The sequence below is a fragment of the Cherax quadricarinatus genome, chromosome 1 (assembly GCF_038502225.1).
Source record: "Cherax quadricarinatus isolate ZL_2023a chromosome 1, ASM3850222v1, whole genome shotgun sequence".
NCBI lineage: Eukaryota > Metazoa > Arthropoda > Malacostraca > Decapoda > Parastacidae > Cherax > Cherax quadricarinatus.
In genome coordinates, this window is record NC_091292.1 from 19,758,276 (window position 1) to 19,780,593 (window position 22,318).

General features: G+C 47.4%; 1 protein-coding gene across 2 annotated transcripts in view; it reads right to left on the minus strand.

The window, feature by feature from the left end:
* Window positions 1–17,925, minus strand: part of LOC128690788 (alkaline phosphatase, tissue-nonspecific isozyme-like) — a 63,001-nt gene extending 45,076 nt beyond the window's left edge. Inside the window, exons 1-2 of one of the 2 annotated variants that reach the window (XM_070101034.1) lie at window positions 17,854–17,925; window positions 17,060–17,152 (exon numbers count right to left, since the gene is read on the minus strand). In XM_070101034.1, coding sequence (XP_069957135.1) covers window positions 17,060–17,147 — 88 coding nt within the window. In that variant the 5' untranslated portion in view covers window positions 17,148–17,152; window positions 17,854–17,925. The remainder of the gene's footprint in view (window positions 1–17,059; window positions 17,153–17,853) is intronic. The other variant, XM_070101095.1, reaches the window with a different exon arrangement.
* Between the last annotated feature and the right edge of the window lie 4,393 nt (window positions 17,926–22,318).

The following is a 22,318-nucleotide window of genomic DNA, read 5'->3' on the forward strand; positions in this document are numbered from 1 at the left end:
TGACAGTAACACTCCACCTCGCACTCTACCAGAGTGACTGACAGTAGCACTTCACCTCGCACTCTACCAGAGCGACTGACACTAACACTCAACCTCGCACTCTACCAGAGTGACTGGCAGTAGCACTCCACCTCGCACTCTACCAGAGTGACTGACAGTAGCACTCCACCTCGCACTCTACCAGAGTGACTGACAGTAGCACTCCACCTCGCACTCTACCAGAGTGACTGACAGTAGCACTCCACCTCGCGCTCTACCAGAGTGACTGACAGTAGCACTCCACCTCGCACTCTACCAGTGTGACTGGCAGTAGCACTCAATCTCGCACTCTACCAGAGTGACTGACAGTAGCACTCCTCGAACTCTACCAGAGTGACTGACAGCAGCACTCCACCTCGCACTCTACCAGAATGACTGATAGTAGCACTCCACCTCGCACTCTACCAGAGTGACTGACAGTAGCACTCAACCTCGCGCTCTACCAGAGTGACTGACAGTACCACTCAACCTCGCACTCTACCAGAGTGACTGACAGTAACACTCCACCTCGCACTCTACCAGAGTGACTGACAGTACCACTCAACCTCGCACTCTACCAGAGTGACTGACAGTACCACTCAACCTCGCACTCTACCAGAGTGACTGACAGTAACACTCAACCTCGCACTCTACCAGAGTGACTGACAGTACCACTCAACCTCGCACTCTACCAGAGTGACTGACAGTAACACTCCACCTCGCACTCTACCAGTGTGACTGACAGTAGCACTCCACCTCGCACTCTACCAAAGTGAATGACAGTAGCACTCCACCTCGCACTCTACCAGAGTGACTGACAGTAGCTCTCCACCTCGCACTCTACCAGAGTGACTGACAGTACCACTCAACCTCGCACTCTACCAGAGTGACTGACAGTAGCACTCTACCAGAGTGACTGACAGTAGCACTCTACCAGAGTGACTAACAGTAGCACTCCACCTCGCACTCTACCAGAGTGACTGACAGTAGCACTCCACCTCGCACTCTACCAGAGTGAATGACAGTAGCACTCCACCTCGCACTCTACCAGAGTGACTGACAGTAGCTCTCCACCTCTCACTCTACCAGAGTGACTGACAGTAGCACTCCACCTCGCATTCTACCAGAGTGACTGACAGTAGCACTCTACCAGAGTGACTGACAGTAGCACTCTACCAGAGTGACAGTAGCAGTTCAACTCGCACTCTACCAGAGTGACTGACAGTAGCACTCCACCTCGCACTCTACCAGAGTGACTGACAGTAGCACTCTACCAGAGTGACAGTAGCAGTTCAACTCGCACTCTACCAGAGTGACTGACAGTAGCACTCCACCTCGCACTCTACCAGAGTGACTGACAGTAGCACTCCACCTCGCACTCTACCAGAGTGACTGACAGTAGCACTCCACCTCGCACTCTACCAGAGTGACTGACAGTAGCACTCTACCAGAGTGACTGACAGTAGCACTCCACCTCGCACTCTTACGAGAGGGACTGACAGTAGCACTCCACCTCGCACTCTACCAGAGTGACTGACAGTAGCACTCCACCTCGCACTCTACCAGAGTGACTGACAGTAGCACTCCACCTCGCACTCTACCAGAGTGACTGACAGTAGCACTCTACCAGAGTGACTGACAGTAGCACTCCACCTCGCACTCTACCAGAGTGACTGACAGTAGCACTCCACCTCGCGCTCTACCAGAGTGACTGACAGTAGCACTCCACCTCGCACTCTACCAGAGTGACAGACAGTAGCACTCCACCTCGCACTCTACCAGAGTGACTGACAGTAGCACTCCACCTCGCACTCTACCAGAGTGACTGACAGTAACACTCCACCTCGCACTCTACCAGAGTGACTGACAGTAGCACTCCACCTCGCACTCTACCAGAGTGACTGACAGTAGCACTCCACCTCGCACTCTACCAGAGTGACTGACAGTAACACTCCACCTCGCACTCTACCAGAGTGACTGACAGTAGCACTCCACCTCGCACTCTACCACAGTGACTGACAGTAGCACTCTACCAGAGTGACTGACAGTAGCACTCCACCTCGCACTCTACGAGAGTGACTGACAGTAGCACTCCACCTCGCACTCTACTAGAGTGACTGACAGTAGCACTCTACCAGAGTGACTGACAGTAGCACTCCACCTCGCACTCGCTACTACCTCACTAATTACTTCACCAGCCATTTCTAGTGTCATATATTTGCATCATCTGCAGACTTGATTATGGAGTTATTTAACTCTATTGATGAGTCGCCTGGATACACTACACACATTGTGGTGCCCAACACTGAACATTGTGGTGCCCAACACTGAACATTGTGGTGCCCAACACTGAACATTGTGGTGCCCTACACTGATCATTGTGGTGCCCAACACTGAACATTGTGGTGCCCGACACTGAACATTGTGGTGCCCAACATTGAACATTGTGGTGCCCAACATTGAACATTGTGGTGCCCAACACTGAACATTGTGGTGCCCAACACTGAACATTGTGGTGCCCAACACTGAACATTGTGGTGCCCAACACTGAACATTGTGGTGCCCAACACTGAACATTGTGGTGCCCAACACTGAACATTGTGGTGCCCGACCTGAACGTTGTGGTGCCCAACACTGAACATTGTGGTGCCTATCACTGAACATTGTGTTGCCCAACCCAACACTGAACATTGTGGTGCCCAACACTGAATATTGTGGTGCCCAACACTGAACATGCCTAGCACTGAACATTGTGGTGCCCAGCACTGAACATTGTGGTGCCCGACACTGAACATTGTGGTGCCCGACACACTGAACATTGTGGTGCCCAACACTGAACATTGTGGTGCCCAACACTGAACATTGTGGTGCCCGATACTGAACATTGTGGTGCCTAACATTGAACATTGTGGTGCCCAACATTGAACATTGTGGTGCCCAACACTGAACATTGTGGTGCCCACATTGTGGTGCCCAACACTGAACATTGTGGTGCCCAACACTGAACATTGTGGTGCCCATTGTGGTGCCCGATACTGAACATTGTGGTGCCTAACATTGAACATTGTGGTGCCCAACATTGAACATTGTGGTGCCCAACACTGAACATTGTGGTGCCCAACACTGAACATTGTGGTGCCCAACACTGAACATTGTGGTGCCCAACACTGAACATTGTGGTGCCCGACACTGAACATTGTGGTGCCCAACACTGAACATTGTGGTGCCCAACACTGAACATTGTGGTGCCCAACACTGAACATTGTGGTGCCCAACACTGAACATTGTGGTGCCCAACACTGAACATTGTGGTGCCCAACACTGAACATTGTGGTGCCCAACACTGAACATTGTGGTGCCCAACACTGAACATTGTGGTGCCCAACACTGAACATTGTGGTGCCCGACACTGAACATTGTGGTGCCCAACATTGAACATTGTGGTGCCCAACACATTGTGGTGAACATTGTGGTGCCCAACACTGAACATTGTGGTGCCCAACACATTGTGGTGCCCAACACTGAACATTGTGGTGCCCAACACTGAACATTGTGGTGCCCAACCTGAACAACACTGAACATTGTGGTGCCCAACACTGAACATTGTGGTGCCCAACACTGAACATTGTGGTGCCCAACCCATTGTGGTGCCCAACACTGAACATTGTGGTGCCCAACACTGAACATTGTGGTGCCTAGCACTGAACATTGTGATGCCCAACACTGAACATTGTGGTGCCCGACACTGAACATTGTGGTGCCCAACACTGAATATTGTGGTGCCCAACACTGAACATTGTGGTGCCTAGCACTGAACATTGTGGTGCCCAACACTGAACATTGTGGTGCCCGACACTGAACATTGTGGTGCCCGACACTGAACATTGTGGTGCCCAACACTGAACATTGTGGTGCCCAACACTGAACATTGTGGTTCCCAACACTGAACATTGTGGTGCCCAACATTGAACATAGTGGTGCCCAACACTGATCATTGTGGTGCCTAACACTGAACATTGTGGTGCCCAACACTGAACATTGTGGTGCCCAACATTGAACATTGTGGTGCCCGACACTGAACATTGTGGTGCCCAACACTGAACATTGTGGTGCCCAACACTGAACATTGTGGTGCCCAACACTGAACATTGTGGTGCCCGACACTGAACATTGTGGTGCCCAACACTGAACATTGTGGTGCCCAACATTGAACATTGTGGTGCCCAACACTGAACATTGTGGTGCCCAACACTGAACATTGTGGTGCCCAACACTGAACATTGTGGTGCCCAACACTGAACATTGTGGTGCCCAACACTGAACATTGTGGTGCCCGACACTGAACATTGTGGTGCCCAACACTGAACATTGTGGTGCCCAACACTGAACAACACTGAACATTGTGGTGTGAATATTGTGGTGCCCAACACTGAACATTGTGGTGCCTAGCACTGAACATTGTGATGCCCAACACTGAACATTGTGGTGCCCAACACTGAACATTGTGGTGCCCGACACTGAACATTGTGGTGCCCGACACTGAACATTGTGGTGCCTAGCACTGAACATTGTGGTGCCCAACACTGAACATTGTGGTGCCCAACACTGAACATTGTGGTGCCCAACACTGAACATTGTGGTGCCCAACACTGAACATTGTGGTGCCCTACACTGAACATTGTGGTGCCCAACACTGAACATTGTGGTGCCCGACACTGAACATTGTGGTGCCCAACACTGAACATTGTGGTGCCCAACACTGAACATTGTGGTGCCCAACACTGAACATTGTGGTGCCCAACACTGAACATTGTGGTGCCCAACACTGAATATTGTGGTGCCCAACACTGAACATTGTGGTGCCCAGCACTGAACATTGTGGTGCCCAACACTGAACATTGTGGTGCCCAACACTGAACATTGTGGTGCCCAACACTGAACATTGTGGTGCCCAACACTGAACATTGTGGTGCCCAACACTGAACATTGTGGTGCCCAACACTGAACATTGTGGTGCCCAACATTGAACATTGTGGTGCCCAACACTGAACATTGTGGTGCCTAACACTGAACATTGTGGTGCCCAACATTGAACATTGTGGTGCCCGACACTGAACATTGTGGTGCCCGACACTGAACATTGTGGTGCCCAACACTGAACATTGTGGTGCCCAACACTGAACATTGTGGTGCCCAACACTGAACATTGTGGTGCCTAACACTGAACATGCCCAACACTGTGGTGCCCAACACTGAACATTGTGGTGCCCAACACTGAACATTGTGGTGCCAACACTGAACATTGTGGTGCCCAACACTGACACTGAACATTGTGGTGCCCAACACTGAACATTGTGGTGCCCAACAACTGAACATTGTGATGCCCGACACTGAACATTGTGGTGCCCAACACTGAACATTGTGGTGAACATTGAACATTGTGGTGCCCAACACTGAATATTGTGGTGCCCGACACTGAGCATTGTGGTGCCCAACATTGAACATTGTGGTGCCCAACATTGAACATTGTGGTGCCCAACACTGAACATTGTTGTGCCCAACACTGAACATTGTGGTGCCCAACACTGAACATTGTGGTGCCCAACACTGAACATTGTGGTGCCCAACACTCAACATTGTGGTGCCCAACACTGAACATTGTGGTGCCAACACATTGTGGTGCCCAACACTGAACATTGTGGTGCCCAACACTGAACATTGTGGTGCCCAACACTGAACATTGTGGTGCCCAACACTGAACATAGTGCTGCCCACCACAGAACATTGTGGTGCCCCAACACTGAACATTGTGGTGCCCAACACTGAACATTGTGGTGCCCACACACTGAACATTGTGGTGCCCAACACTGAACATTGTGGTGCCCAACACTGAACATTGTGGTGCCCCACTGAACACACTTAACATTGGTTGAACATTGTGGTGCCCAACACTGAACATTGTGGTGCCCACACTGAACATTGTGGTGAACATTGTGGTGCCCAACACTGAACATTGTGGTGCCCAACACTGAACATTGTGGTGCCCAACATTGAACATTGTGGTGCCCAACACTGAACATTGTTGTGCCCAACACTGAACATTGTGGTGCCCAACACTGAACATTGTGGTGCCCAACACTGAACATTGTGGTGCCCAACACTGAACATTGTGGTGCCCAACACTGAACATTGTGGTGCCCAACACTGAACATTGTGGTGCCCAACACTGAACATTGTGGTGCCCAACACTGAACATTGTGGTGCCCAACACTGAACATTGTGGTGCCCAACACTGAACATTGTGGTGCCCAACACTGAACATTGTGGTGCCCGACACTGAACATTGTGGTGCCCAACACTGAACATTGTGGTGCCCGACACTGAACATTGTGATGCCCGACATTGAACATTGTGTTGCCCGACACTGAACATTGTGGTGCCCAACACTGAACATTGTGGTGCCCATACTGAACATTATGGTGCCCAACACTGAACATTGTGGTGCCCAACACTGAACATTGTGGTGCCCAACACTGAACATTGTGGTGCCCAACACTGAACATTGGTGCCCACACTGAACACTGTGGTGCCCAACACTGAACATTGTGGTGCCCAACACCGAACATTGTGGTGCCCAACACTGAACATTGTGGTGCCCAACACTGAACATTGTGGTGCCCAACACTGAACATTGTGGTGCCCAACACTGAACATTGTGGTGCCCACACACTGAACACTTGTGGTGCCCAACATTAAACATTGTGGTGCCCAACACTGAACATTGTGGTGCCCACACTGAACATTGTGGTGAACATTGTGGTGCCCAACACTGAACATGGTGTGTGGTGCCCAACACTGAACATTGTGGTGCCCAACACTGAACATTGTGGTGCCCAACACTTAACATTGTGGTGCCCAACACTGAACATTGTGGTGCCCAACACTGAACATTGTGGTGCCCAACACTGAACTGAACATTGTGGTGCCCAACACTGAACATTGTGGTGCCCAACACTTAACATTGTGGTGAACATTGTGGTGCCCAACACTGAACATTGTGGTGCCCAACACTTAACATTGTGGTGCCCAACACTGAACATTGTGGTGCCCAACACTGAACATTGTGGTGCCCAACACTGAACATTGGTGCCCAACTGAACTGAACATTGTGGTGCCCAACACTGAACATTGTGGTGCCCAACATTGTGGTGCCCAACACTGAACATTGTGGTGCCCAACACTGAACATTGTGGTGCCCAACACTGAACATTGTGGTGCCCAACACTGAACATTGTGGTGCCCAACACTGAACATTGTGGTGCCCAACACTGAACATTGTGGTGCCCAAACACATTGTGGTGCCCAACACTTGTGGTGCCCAACACTGAACATTGTGGTGCCCAACACTTAACATTGTGGTGCCCAAACACATTGTGGTGCCCAACACTGAACATTGTGGTGCCCAACACTGAACATTGTGGTGCCCAACACTGAACATTGTGGTGCCCAACACTGAACATTGTGGTGCCCAACACTGAACACTGAACACTGTGGTGCCCAACACTTAACATTGTGGTGAACATTGTGGTGCCCAACACTGAACATTGTGGTGCCCAACACTGAACATTGTGGTGCCCAACACTGAACATTGTGGTGCCCAACACTGAACATTGTGGTGCCCAACACTGAACATTGTGGTGCCCAACACTGAACATTGTGGTGCCCAACACTGAACATTGTGGTGCCCAACACTGAACATTGTGGTGCCCAACACTGAACATTGTGGTGCCCAACACTTAACATTGTGGTGCCCAACACTGAACATTGTGGTGCCCAACACTTAACATTGTGGTGCCCAACACTGAACATTGTGGTGCCCAACACTGAACATTGTGGTGCCCAACACTGAACATTGTGGTGCCCAACACTTAACATTGTGGTGCCCAACACTGAACACTGTGGTGCCCAACACTTAACATTGTGGTGCCCAACACTTAACATTGTGGTGCCCAACACTGAACATTGTGGTGCCCAACACTGAACATTGTGGTGCCCAACACTTAACATTGTGAACACTTGTGGTGCCCAACACTGAACATTGTGGTGCCCAACACTGAACACTGAACATTGTGGTGCCCAAACACTGAACATTGTGGTGCCCAACACTGAACATTGTGGTGTCCAACACTGAACATTGTGGTGCCCAACACTGAACATTGTGGTGCCCAACACTGAACATTGTGGTGCCCAACACTGAACATTGTGGTGCCCAACACTGAACACTGTGGTGCCCAACACTTAACATTGTCGTCCCCAACACCGAACATTGTGGTGCCCAACACTGAACATTGTGGTGCCCAACACTGAACATTGTGGTGCCCAACACTGAACATTGTGGTGCCCAACACTGAACATTGTGGTGCCCAACACTGAACATTGTGGTGCCCAACACTGAACATTGTGGTGCCCAACACTGAACATTGGGGTGCCCAACACTGAACATTGTGGTGCCCAACACTGAACATTGTGGTGCCCAACACTGAACATTGTGGTGAACATTGTGGTGCCCAACACTGAACATTGTGGTGCCCAACACTGAACATTGTGGTGCCCAACACTGAACATTGTGGTGCCCAAACACTGAACACATTGTGGTGTGGTGCCCAACACTGAACATTGTGGTGCCCAACACTGAACATTGTGGTGCCCAACACTTAACATTGTGGTGCCCAACACTTAACATTGTGGTGCCCAACACTGAACATTGTGGTGCCCAACACTGAACATTGTGGTGCCCAACACTGAACATTGTGGTGCCCAACACTGAACATTGTGGTGCCCAACACTTAACATTGTGGTGCCCAACACTGAACACTGTGGTGCCCAACACTTTACATTGTGGTGCCCAACATTGTGGTGCCCAACACTGAACTTTGTAGTGCCCAACACTGAACATTGTGGTGCCCAATACTGAACATTGTGGTGCCCAACACTGAACATTGTGGTGCCCAACACTGAACATTGTGGTGCCCAACACTTAACATTGTGGTGCCCAACACTGAACATTGTGGTGCCCAACACTGAACATTGTGGTGCCCAACACTTAACATTGTGGTGCCCAACACTTAACATTGTGGTGCCCAACACTGAACATTGTGGTGCCCAACACTGAACATTGTGGTGCCCAACACTGAACATTGTGGTGCCCAACACTGAACATTGTGGTGCCCAACACTGAACATTGTGGTGCCCAACACTGAACATTGTGGTGCCCAACACTGAACACTGTGGTGAACATTGTGGTGCCCAACACTGAACATTGTGGTGCCCAACACTGAACATTGTGGTGCCCAACACTGAACATTGTGGTGCCCAACACTGAACATTGTGGTGCCCAACACTGAACATTGTGGTACCCAACACTGAACACTGTGGTGCCCAACACTTTACCCAACACTGAACATTGTGGTGCCCAACACTGAACATTGTGGTGCCCAACACTGAACATTGTGGTGCCCAACACTGAACATTGTGGTGCCCAACACTGAACATTGTGGTGCCCAACACTGAACATTGTGGTGCCCAACACTGAACATTGTGGTGCCCAACACTGAACATTGTGGTGCCCAACACTGAACATTGTGGTGCCCAACACTGAACATTGTGGTGCCCAACACTGAACATTGTGGTGCCCAACACTGAACATTGTGGTGCCCAACACTGAACATTGTGGTGCCCAACACTGAACAACACTGAACATTGTGGTGCCCAACACTGAACATTGTGGTGCCCAACACTGAACATTGTGGTGCCCAACACTGAACATGCCCAACACTGTGGTGCCCAACACTGAACATTGTGGTGCCCAACACTGAACATTGTGGTGCCCAACACAGAACACTGTGGTGCCCAACCTTGAACATTGTGGTGCCCAACACTGAACATTGTGTGCCCAACACTGAACATTGTGGTGCCCAACACCGAACATTGTGGTGCCCAACACTGAACATTGTGGTGCCCAACACTGAACATTGTGGTGCCCAACACTGAACACTGTGGTGCCCAACACTTAACATTGTCGTCCCCAACACCGAACATTGTGGTGCCCAACACTGAACACTGTGGTGCCCAGCACTTAACATTGTCGTCCCCAACACCGAACATTGTGGTGTGGTGCCCACACTGAACTGCCCAACACTGAACATTGTGGTGCCCAACACTGAACATTGGGGTGCCCAACACTGAACATTGTGGTGCCCAACACTGAACATTGTGGTGCCCAACACTGAACATTGTGGTGCCCAACACTGAACATTGTGGTGCCCAACACTGAACATTGTGGTGCCCAACACTGAACATTGTGGTGCCCAACACTGAACATTGTGGTGCCCAACACTGAACATTGTGGTGCCCAACACTGAACATTGTGGTGCCCAACACTGAACATGTGGTGCCCAACACTGAACATGTGGTGCCCAACACTGAACATTGTGGTGCCCAACACTGAACATTGTGGTGCCCAACACTGAACATTGTGGTGCCCAACACTGAACATTGTGGTGCCCAACACTGAACATTGTGGTGCCCAACACTGAACATTGTGGTGCCCAACACTGAACATTGTGGTGCCCAACACTGAACATTGTGGTGCCCAACACTGAACATTGTGGTGCCCAACACTGAACATTGTGGTGCCCAACACTGAACATTGTGGTGCCCAACACTGAACATTGTGGTGCCCAACACTGAACATTGTGGTGCCCAACACTGAACATTGTGGTTAACATTGTGGTGCCCAACACTGTGGTGCCCAACACTGAACATTGTGGTGCCCAACACTGAACATTGCCCAACACTGGTGGCGCCCAACACCGAACATTGTGGTGCCCAACACTGAACATTGTGGTGCCCAACACTGAACATTGTGGTGCCCAACACTGAACATTGTGGTGCCCAACACTGTACATTGTGGTGCCCAACACTGAACATTGTGGTGCCACTGAACATTGTGGTGCCCAACACTGAACATTGTGGTGCCCAACACTGAACATTGTGGTGCCCAACACTGAACATTGTGGTGCCCAACACTGAACATTGTGGTGCCCAACACTGAACATTGTGGTGCCCAACACTGAACATTGTGGTGCCCAACACTGAACATTGTGGTGCCCAACACTGAACATTGTGGTGCCCAACACTGAACATTGTGGTGCCCAACACTGAACATTGTGGTGCCCAACACTGAACATTGTGGTGCCCAACACTGAACATTGTGGTGCCCAACACTGAACATTGTGGTGCCCAACACTGAACATTGTGGTGCCCAACACTGAACATTGTGGTGCCCAACACTGAACATTGTGGTGCCCAACACTGAACATTGTGGTGCCCAACACTGAACATTGTGGTGCCCAACACTGAACATTGTGGTGCCCAACACTGAACATTGTGGTGCCCAACACTGAACATTGTGGTGCCCAACACTGAACATTGTGGTGCCCAACACTGAACATTGTGGTGCCCAACACTGAACATTGTGGTGCCCAACACTGAACATTGTGGTGCCCAACACTGAACATTGTGGTGCCCAACACTGAACATTGTGGTGCCCAACACTGAACATTGTGGTGCCCAACACTGAACATTGTGGTGCCCAACACTGAACATTGTGGTGCCCAACACTGAACATTGTGGTGCCCAACACTGAACATTGTGGTGCCCAACACTGAACATTGTGGTGCCCAACACTGAACATTGTGGTGCCCAACACTGAACATTGTGGTGCCCAACACTGAACATTGTGGTGCCCAACACTGAACATTGTGGTGCCCAACACTGAACATTGTGGTGCCCAACACTGAACATTGTGGTGCCCAACACTGAACATTGTGGTGCCCAACACTGAACATTGTGGTGCCCAACACTGAACATTGTGGTGCCCAACACTGAACATTGTGGTGCCCAACACTGAACATTGTGGTGCCCAACACTGAACATTGTGGTGCCCAACACTGAACATTGTGGTGCCCAACACTGAACATTGTGGTGCCCAACACTGAACATTGTGGTGCCCAACACTGAACATTGTGGTGCCCAACACTGAACATTGTGGTGCCCAACACTGAACATTGTGGTGCCCAACACTGAACATTGTGGTGCCCAACACTGAACATTGTGGTGCCCAACACTGAACATTGTGGTGCCCAACACTGAACATTGTGGTGCCCAACACTGAACATTGTGGTGCCCAACACTGAACATTGTGGTGCCCAACACTGAACATTGTGGTGCCCAACACTGAACATTGTGGTGCCCAACACTGAACATTGTGGTGCCCAACACTGAACATTGTGGTGCCCAACACTGAACATTGTGGTGCCCAACACTGAACATTGTGGTGCCCAACACTGAACATTGTGGTGCCCAACACTTAACATTGTGGTGCCCAACACTTAACATTGTGGTGCCCAACACTTAACATTGTGGTGCCCAACACTTAACATTGTGGTGCCCAACACTTAACATTGTGGTGCCCAACACTGAACATTGTGGTGCCCAACACTGAACATTGTGGTGCCCAACACTGAACATTGTGGTGCCCAATACTGACATTGTGGTGCCCAACACTGAACATTGTGGTGCCCAACACTGAACATTGTGGTGCCCAACACTGAACATTGTGGTGCCCAACACTGAACATTGTGGTGCCCAACACTGAACATTGTGGTGCCCAACACTGAACATTGTGGTGCCCAACACTGAACATTGTGGTGCCCAACACTGAACATTGTGGTGCCCAACACTGAACATTGTGGTGCCCAACACTGAACATTGTGGTGCCCAACACTGAACATTGTGGTGCCCAACACTGAACATTGTGGTGCCCAACACTGAACATTGTGGTGCCCAACACTGAACATTGTGGTGCCCAACACTGAACATTGTGGTGCCCAACACTGAACATTGTGGTGCCCAACACTGAACATTGTGGTGCCCAACACTGAACATTGTGGTGCCCAACACTGAACATTGTGGTGCCCAACACTGAACATTGTGGTGCCCAACACTGAACATTGTGGTGCCCAACACTGAACATTGTGGTGCCCAACACTGAACATTGTGGTGCCCAACACTGAACATTGTGGTGCCCAACACTTGACATTTAACTACGAGACAATTTTACCTCTTAACTCTCACTCTTACTCACTTTTTTCTTGCCATGCATAAAAAATCTCATTGTGTGTATGTGTATGTATGTGTATGTGTGTATGTGTGTGTATGTGTATGTGTGTGTGTGTATGTGTGTGTATGTGTGTGTGTATGTGTGTGTGTGTGTGTGTGTCTCTGCGTGCCTGTGTGTGTCTGTGTGTGTCTGTGTGTGTCTGTGTTTTCGCCTATTCGTGTATGCAGGGTTACATTGGCATCTCCTGGTCCCAGCTTCTTTACCAGCATCAACTTCATGAGATGTTATGGAGGAGCTGGTGTGAAGTCTCTCTTCATCTTGGTGGTTCCACTTAAGTAGTAACCATCCTCAGACTTGCAGAATAATCAGCACTGTTACCCTGGTTCATCTGACTCTTTGGCTGTCGTCGGTTCTGTTGGCTTCTCGAATCTGAAAGCAGTCTGTCCCTATTAACTCGTCTCTTTAGTATTTGGTATATCATTATTATGTCTCCACTCAGGTCCTCTGCTCTAAGGTTCTTAGAAAGACACGTAATGCAGAAATAATGCTGGTGATACGTTAGGTGTGATGTTTATTCCAGGAACTTTATGTATGATGTTTGTATTTCATCTCCTTCCAGTCTATATTGAATTTCTGTACATAAATAGAGAATAACACCAACAAGAATGAAGAATTAGACGCATGTGCAACATCTGTGTTGTACTGTATTGATAAAGCCACTGGATGGCAAAAGTCTACAAATAAAGACACCCAGATGTTGCACATGTGTCTAATTCTTCACTGAGATTTTTGTCCACTCTCTACTTACATCATTCTCATTACATTGACCTTGTTGAGATTGAACTCCAACTGCCACTTTTTTGACCACGTCTTCATGTTATCCAAGTTCTCTTTGCGCCTCTCTTTGTCCACATCTCTCTTATCTCCTAATTACTTTCGTGTCGTAAATAAACCGATGTATAAAAATATTTTACCCTCTGCTTCGCTAAACAGTTTACCGTGTTTCATGAAGCAGTTTACCCTGTGTTTCATGAAACAGTATACCCGGTGCTTCACTAAAAGTTTACCCGGTGCTTCACTAAGCAGTATACCCGGTGCTTCACTAAACAGTTTACCCGGTGCTTCACTAAACAGTTTACCCGGTGTTTTACTAAACATTTTTCCCGGTGCTTCACTAAACAGTTTACCCGGTGTTTCACTAAACATTTTTCCCGGTGCTTCACTAAACAGTTTACCCGGTGCTTCACTAAACAGTTTACCCGGTGTTTCACTAAACATTTTTCCCGGTGCTTCACTAAACAGTTTACCCGGTGCTTCACTAAACAGTTTACCCGGTGCTTCACTAAACATTTTTCCCGGTGCTTCAGTAAACAGTTTACCCGGTGCTTCAGTAAACAGTTTACCCAGTGCTTCGTCTTCGGCTTCTATGACTCCTCTCATTCCATAATCTTCGCCATCTTGTATCTTCAGGTATTCCTGTATCTACTTGTGCCCTTTGTCGCCTCTGCTGGATAAGTGTTTAACATGACCTACTGCCATTCGCAGACGACGTTCACCTATCACCTCAACTCCAGCTGCTTTATCTCACCTCGTACCCAGGGAGATTGATCACGTCGGTACTACTACTACTACTACTACTACTACTACTACTACTACTACTACTACTACTACTACTACTATTTCTACTACTACTGCTAATACTACTACTACTACTGCTACTACTTCCAGTGCTAGATTCATCGGTGTTCTGCTTAAGCCTGCTGTGCAGGCGAAATGTTTCGAGAATAAAGATCCCCAAGTGTTGCACTTTATCTTGTCAGCTTGTTGGTATTGTATACCATCAATAATATATTTTAAGGTGTCCCGTGGCTTGGTGAGCAACACACTCGCCTCACACACTGGGTGGCCGTGGTTCGATCCCCGGAAAGGGTTGAAACTTTGCGCATGCTTCCTTACGTCTGCTGTCCCCGTTCACCTAACAGCAAGTAGGTACCTGAGTGTTAGTTAACTGGTGTGGGTCACATCTGGGGGGACAAGATTGAAGGACCACAATGGAAATGAGGCAGTCGTCGACGACGCGCAGACTTTCTTGGGTTATCTTGGATGGCTAACCCTCCAGGGTTAAAAATCCGAATAAAATCTAATCTTATATCTTACTCTTGCATCTTCATTCAGTTTGTAAATCATCCTCTGGTGTTACGGAACTAAATGTCGTCTTGTGGCACAGAAAGTGACTCTCAGCATTTCCTGTTTTTCCTGTTTTATGCTGAATTAATGTTGATTGTCTCTTGCGTATCAACATCTTTCTAACGGCTTCGATATTGTCAACGATACTTCGAGCTGGAAGTGATTCGTCGGTATGGTCCTGGCCTGCGTCCCTTTCCATGAGGTGACCCGGCACTGGCTCCCCAGGTAGTGGAGTTTTGTTCAGTGATACTAGCCTCTAGTTCAGTGTTTTCTATTCCCCTTCTTTATGTATATCGAGCTAGCCTTTGCAGTTGTTTCCTTATGCAGCATTTGCCCCATTTTTATAGACTTGTAAATCTTTAGCTCTCCCCCCTGTTTATATATTTGTAACTGTTCGGTCTCTTGTTCTGTTTCCATTGACGTCACAATTACTTTGTTCTGAGGCTGAACGGTTCCATGGTTCCGTCTCTCAAGACCCACGGGGAGAGACCATCAGTGTTCTCACTTTGCTTCTCAGCAACCACCCTTGTTCCTCGGTGAAGACCTCTTTCAAAATCATATTAATCGCATGGCTCAGTTAGTCCATTTCGTTCTCAAGTCATGTTACTCACTCTATTACTCTCCTCTTTCTTCTTTCGCATCTGTTTCACCGTATGTCACAGTTACATTTTCGAACTGGCATTATGCTAGCCTTATTAGCCTAGCATAATCATCCCTATCTATTTTTTCTAAGTGTTGTGTGTAATCATTTTCTCTTTGGTTTTACCTGTATAGTTCTTCTCAGCCTCGGACTCTCAACAAGTGTTTGCATATCGTCCCTGTTGGTGTTCGTCTGTATGCGACATTTATTTAGATTTTCGTAAATTTCTTCAATCCACAGTTAATACATAATTAAGAATGGAAGCGTTCGACGACGTTGTTATTGTCTTGAACCATTATCAAATTTCCACTTGATAATGGCTCTGTATGGACCGAAATATCGTCTCCATATTGTGGCTTAGTTGTGATTTGTTTCAGTCGCTCTACCCTGACTTTTATTTCTCAACATCCTTCCATCATCTGATGCGCTGTTTTTCCCACTGCACTCCATGCAATCATCTCATCTCTGCATACCTGCCACTCTTCTTCTCTAATTTATTCAACATCTCCCCGCGAGGGCACCGGACAGCAGCAGCAGCAGCAGCAGCAGCTGCTGCTGCTGCTGCTGCATACCTTAAAATATGCTGTATACAACTTTTTTTAACATTTCTCCATTTATGTATCCGAAACTTTTTTGAACAGCTTGCCAGTGCAGCTCATTAGCTTCTCACACTTTCATTTACAAGAACTTGAGCGATTTTTTTTGTTAATAATGACTCCTAGATCCCTCTCCCTGTCTGATACTTTCCATATTTTAGTGCACAGTCTGGCTTCTTCATCTGACTTGAATTCGTTTGTGATATTTCCACTGCGTGACAATTATCTGTTATATTGCATCACTTCTCTATCCCTCCAGTTGTTCAGTTTATCCAAGTCATCATGTAGTAGCTCACGGTGTGTGCGTACGTGCTTGTGTGCGGTTTTGTGTGTATGCATACTTATTTGCAGACCTTGTGTGTGTGTGTGTGTGTGTTCGTGTATGTGCGTGTGCGTGTTTGCAGACTTACACATACAAGTACGCCAGGAGCTTACCTTCCGGCTTGTGGTGTTGTGAAGGTGCTACGGCAGCCGTGGCTAGAATTATCCACACTGTAGCCCAGGGTGTTCTCCGCCTCGCCATGATGCCTGTAACACATTATACTCATTACCCATCACACACACACCGCCAGTCTGACGTGACAACGGGAACTACACAGAGAGAGAGAGAGAGAGAGAGAGAGAGAGAGAGAGAGAGAGAGAGAGAGAGAGAGAGAGAGAGAGAGAGAAAGAGAGAAGTACGGTAAGGTTCTTGGAGATGGGAGTGGATATCCTATTGACTAGCGAATAGGCAGCAGGGGCAGGAGCTGTGAATCGACCCCTGCAACCACGTACACACACACACACACACACACACACACACACACACACACACACACACACACACACACACACACACACACACACACACACACACACACACACACACACACACAACGATGCTGACCATCACAGTGCTGAATACTCAAAGAATATCAATAATTTTATCATTATTAATATTTACACTCGGTAACAGTGTACACTTTTGTTTTCTTCTAAAACGTACGCCAAACTGACGTACAGTTTTTTACGTCTGGTCAAATACGTCACTTGATTTCTACAAAACGCTTTTGGGTTCGTCATTCTTGTCACTCCCACAAAAGGTTAGATGAATACGTTAAGTAGGATCCAACTCTTTATAATAACTGCACAAAAAAACATAAGCACTTTCAGATCTTCCAGAAAAGAATTTTTTAACGAAAAGAAGGTATTTATATTGTTTTATATCCACAATGAAAACTACCATTCACCTTTACAAAACTGTGTTATAACCTTTCGTGGTGTCTGGGTAGGCAAAAAAAAAAAAAAAGCTATTGAGAAATTTTTGCGGCGAGGTGTTGCGTGCGAGAGTAACGCCAGAGATCTGAGCGCCGAGTCTGCCAGTGTTGTATATAAGGTAGCTGGGAAGGGGGCGTGGCCGGTGTCATGACCCTGGTGGCGCTGGTTGCTGCCACTCAACCACAGTGGTGGTGGTGGTGGTGGTGGTGGTGGTGGTGGATGGGGATACCCCTCGCCACCTTACTACTTCCGGAGCCTCTCACGAAATACAGACTGGTTATAAATGACCATAATTTTTAAAGGGGTGGACCGGTAAGCCAGCGGAAGGCCTCGGTCAGATGACCAAAAGCTCCAAAGGCGGGTCATCATCTGACTAAGACCCGCGTCAGGAAACATTTGTCCTGTTTCCTGACGAACCTTACCTAACCTAACCTAACCTCTCACGAAATTAGAATCACATGTCTCAACAAAAATTATTTTGGCGTATGGAGGCATTTCTTCACGACCGCTCGCACTGACATCTGACCGTCGACAAGGAAAGCCGGGCTGCCATGGAAGAGCATCTCTCTGCGCGTTTATTGGACGGAGGATAGAGCATCATCTAATATGTTCACTGAATGACCCACATAGATTAGTATTACCAGTCAACATAAATAATAACAACAGTTACCCTCGTCAGACGTTGAACCCCCCCCTCCCCTTCACTAACAGCTCTGTGCAACGCCACGATGGTAATTCCCAAGTGATTGTAAGTTCAGACATACTGGAAGGAAACCTCTGAAGCTCCCGCAGCTAGTGAACCCTCGCTGGAATACTTGACGATAACCTCATTGCCCTACTGAAGTCTTCTACCTCAGATTGACAGATTTCAGCACCTTGCATGAGCCTCATCCTGTGTGATGGAGGAAACATGTCTAGCTTTTCTTCCAGCTGTTTAACTCTTATAAAATGAGGTAGCAACACACTGCTGATATATCAGCACAAGAATATAAGAAAGAAGGAACGCTGCAGCAGGAATAGTGGCCCATACTAGGCATGTTCTTCTCAAACCCACTAACAAAAATATTGGCCCAACCCAAACAATAAATTTATGTGATGCGGCTGAGTACCCATAAAGCTTTGACAAATTGTAATATCTTAAAATAACCTTTTCTTTCGTCTTGTACTCTACTGCGACTACGTTTCGCTCACCTGGAGGTTTGTCAAGTCATTACAAACAAGGTCCCAGGTGAAGAAAATGTCATCTCAAAAAGTCATGTTAAATGAACAAGGCTAAAACGTCCCACTTATACATGATTATTTGTATGGATTTTATAAGTAAGACCCTGTCTTACTTAGAGCTTCTGGTAGGTAAGAAGCAAGACCCTGTCTTACTTAGAGCTTCTGGTAGGTAAGAAGCAAGACCCTGTCTTACTTAGAGCTTCTGGTAGGTAAGAAGCAAGACCCTGTCTTACTTAGAGCTTCTGGTAGGTAAGAAGCAAGACCCTGTCTTACTTAGAGCTTCTGGTAGGTAAGAAGCAAGACCCTGTCTTACTTAGAGCTTCTGGTAGGTAAGAAGCAAGACCCTGTCTTACTTAGAGCTTCTGGTAGGTAAGAAGCAAGACCCTGTCTTACTTAGAGCTTCTGGTAGGTAAGAAGCAAGACCCTGTCTTACTTAGAGCTTCTGGTAGGTAAGAAGCAAGACCCTGTCTTACTTAGAGCTTCTGGTAGGTAAGAAGCAAGATCATGTCTTACTTAGAGCTTCTGGTAGGTAAGAAGCAAGACCCTGTCTTACTTAGAGCTTCTGGTAGGTAAGAAGCAAGACCCTGTCTTACTTAGAGCTGCTGGGAGGCAGGAACCAAGAACCTGTCTTACTTAGAGCTGCTGGGAGGCAGGAACCAAGAACCTGTCTTACTTAGAGCTTCTGGTAGGTAAGAAGCAAGACCCTGTCTTACTTAGAGCTTCTGGTAGGTAAGAAGCAAGAACCTGTCTTACTTAGAGCTGCTGGGAGGCAGGAAGCAAGAACCTGTCTTACTTAGAGCTGCTGGGAGGCAGGAACCAAGAACCTGTCTTACTTAGAGCTGCTGGGAGGCAGGAACCAAGAACCTGTCTTACTTAGAGCTGCTGGGAGGCAGGAACCAAGAACCTGTCTTACTTAGAGCTGCTGGGAGGCAGGAGGCAAGAACCTGTCTTACTTAGAGCTGCTGGGAGGCAGGAACCAAGAACCTGTCTTACTTAGAGCTGCTGGGAGGCAGGAACCAAGAACCTGTCTTACTTAGAGCTGCTGGGAGGCAGGAGGCAAGAACCTGTCTTACTTAGAGCTGCTGGGAGGCAGGAACCAAGAACCTGTCTTACTTAGAGCTGCTGGGAGGCAGGAACCAAGAACCTGTCTTACTTAGAGCTGCTGGGAGGCAGGAAGCAAGAACGTCTTAGAGGTACTCTGAGATAGATATGATTAGGGTGATTATATCAGTTCTATTAATATATTGCCCTAAACCTGTATGGGTTGAAAGGAATGCAGCACATCTCTGTGGAACAAGTTCAACCTTACTTAACAAGCACTTCAATCCTACTTAACAAGCAGTTCAACCTTACTTAACAAGCAGTTCAACCCTACTTAACAAGCAGTTCAACCCTACTTAACAAGCACTTCAACCCTACTTAATAAGCAGTTCAACCCTACTTAACAAGCAGTTCAACCCTACTTAACAAGCACTTCAACCCTACTTAATAAGCAGTTCAACCCTACTTAACAAGCAGTTCAACCCTACTTAACAAGCACTTCAACCCTACTTAATAAGCAATTCAACCCTACTTAACAAGCAGTTCAACCCTACTTAATAAGCAGTTCAACCCTACTTAACAAGCACTTCAACCCTACTTAATAAGCAGTTCAACCCTACTTAACAAGCACTTCAACCCTACTTAATAAGCAGTTCAACCCTACTTAACAAGTACTTCAATCCTACTTAACAAGCACTCCATCCCTTATACTCCCACGATGTCAACACACTCTGGGATAAAGGTCATCAGATATTTCCCAAAATTCTTTATTACGCGAGGCTGTAAGAGTGAATATGATTTTCCAAGAGTGTTATCTGAGGCACTTCGTCAGAGTTGAGTGCGCTCCGGAGCCCAGGATTAAGTGGATGAGCGTGAGTGAGTCTACTAATCACTTGACCTGATCAGTCTTGGCGCAAGAGACGATAGTTCACCCACAGCCTAATTCGAGAAGCGGAACCGGAAGCTCTTGAACTGTAGCGAGAAATCACGAAAGAGTTTGGAAGTTCACCACTATTCTTTTCACAGTGGATATTCTGCATATATATATATATATATATATATATATATATATATATATATATATATATATATATATATATATATATATATATATATATATATATATATATATATATATATATATATATATATATATATATATATATATATATATATATATATATATATATATATATATATATACAATACTGCGATCAGCCGGGAATCGAATCCGAGACATTTTCTCCCTTGGTCCTGGGAAACAAGCTAACGTTCGAACACCCTAAACCACTTGACCACCATCCTTTAATACGTCGGGAAGCTAGTTTAGTTCTCAGGAGCAAGGCTAGATGTCACGGGTTCGATTCCTGGCTAGTCGCAGTATTGTACTGACTTAAAAAATCTTTGTACTCACCTAATTGTACTCACCTAATTGTGGTTGCAGGGGTCGAGACTCAGCTCCTGACCCCGCCTCTTCACTGATCGCTACTAGGTCCTCTCCCTCTCTGCTTCCTGAGCTTTGTCATACCTCTTCTTAAAACTATGTGTGGTTCCTGCCTCCACTACTTCACTTGCTAGGCTATTCCACTTCCTGACGACTCTATGACTGAAGAAATACTTCCTAACGTCCCTGTGACTCGTCTGAGTCTTCAGCTTCCAGTTGTGACCCCTTGTTTCTGTGTCCCCTCTCTGGAATATCCTATCTGTGTGTGTGTGTGTGTGTGTGTGTGTGTGTGTGTGTGTGTGTGTGTGTGTGTAAAATAAATGACTGGAGCACCTGGAAGATAGGTAAGATAGGGCAATACAGGATATAGGATGCAGTAACTGCAGGATATGTTTAATGTCAGCTGGTGTGGGAGGCAACCAGGACACGAAGCCTAGTTATTGTTAGGAAACCTCCAGACAGTAGTGAGTCATGCCATTCATGGCTCTGGTGTCACTTCTACCCAGGGTTCTGGTGTCACATCTACCCAGGGTTCTGGTGTCACTACTACCCAGGGTTCTGGTGTCACTACTACCCAGGGTTCTGGTGTCACTACTACCCAGGGTTCTGGTGTCACTACTACCCAGGGTTCTGGTGTCACTACTACCCAGGGTTCTGGTGTCACTACTACCCAGGGTTCTGGTGTCACTACTACCCGGAGTTCTGGTGTCACTACTACCCAGGGTTCTGAT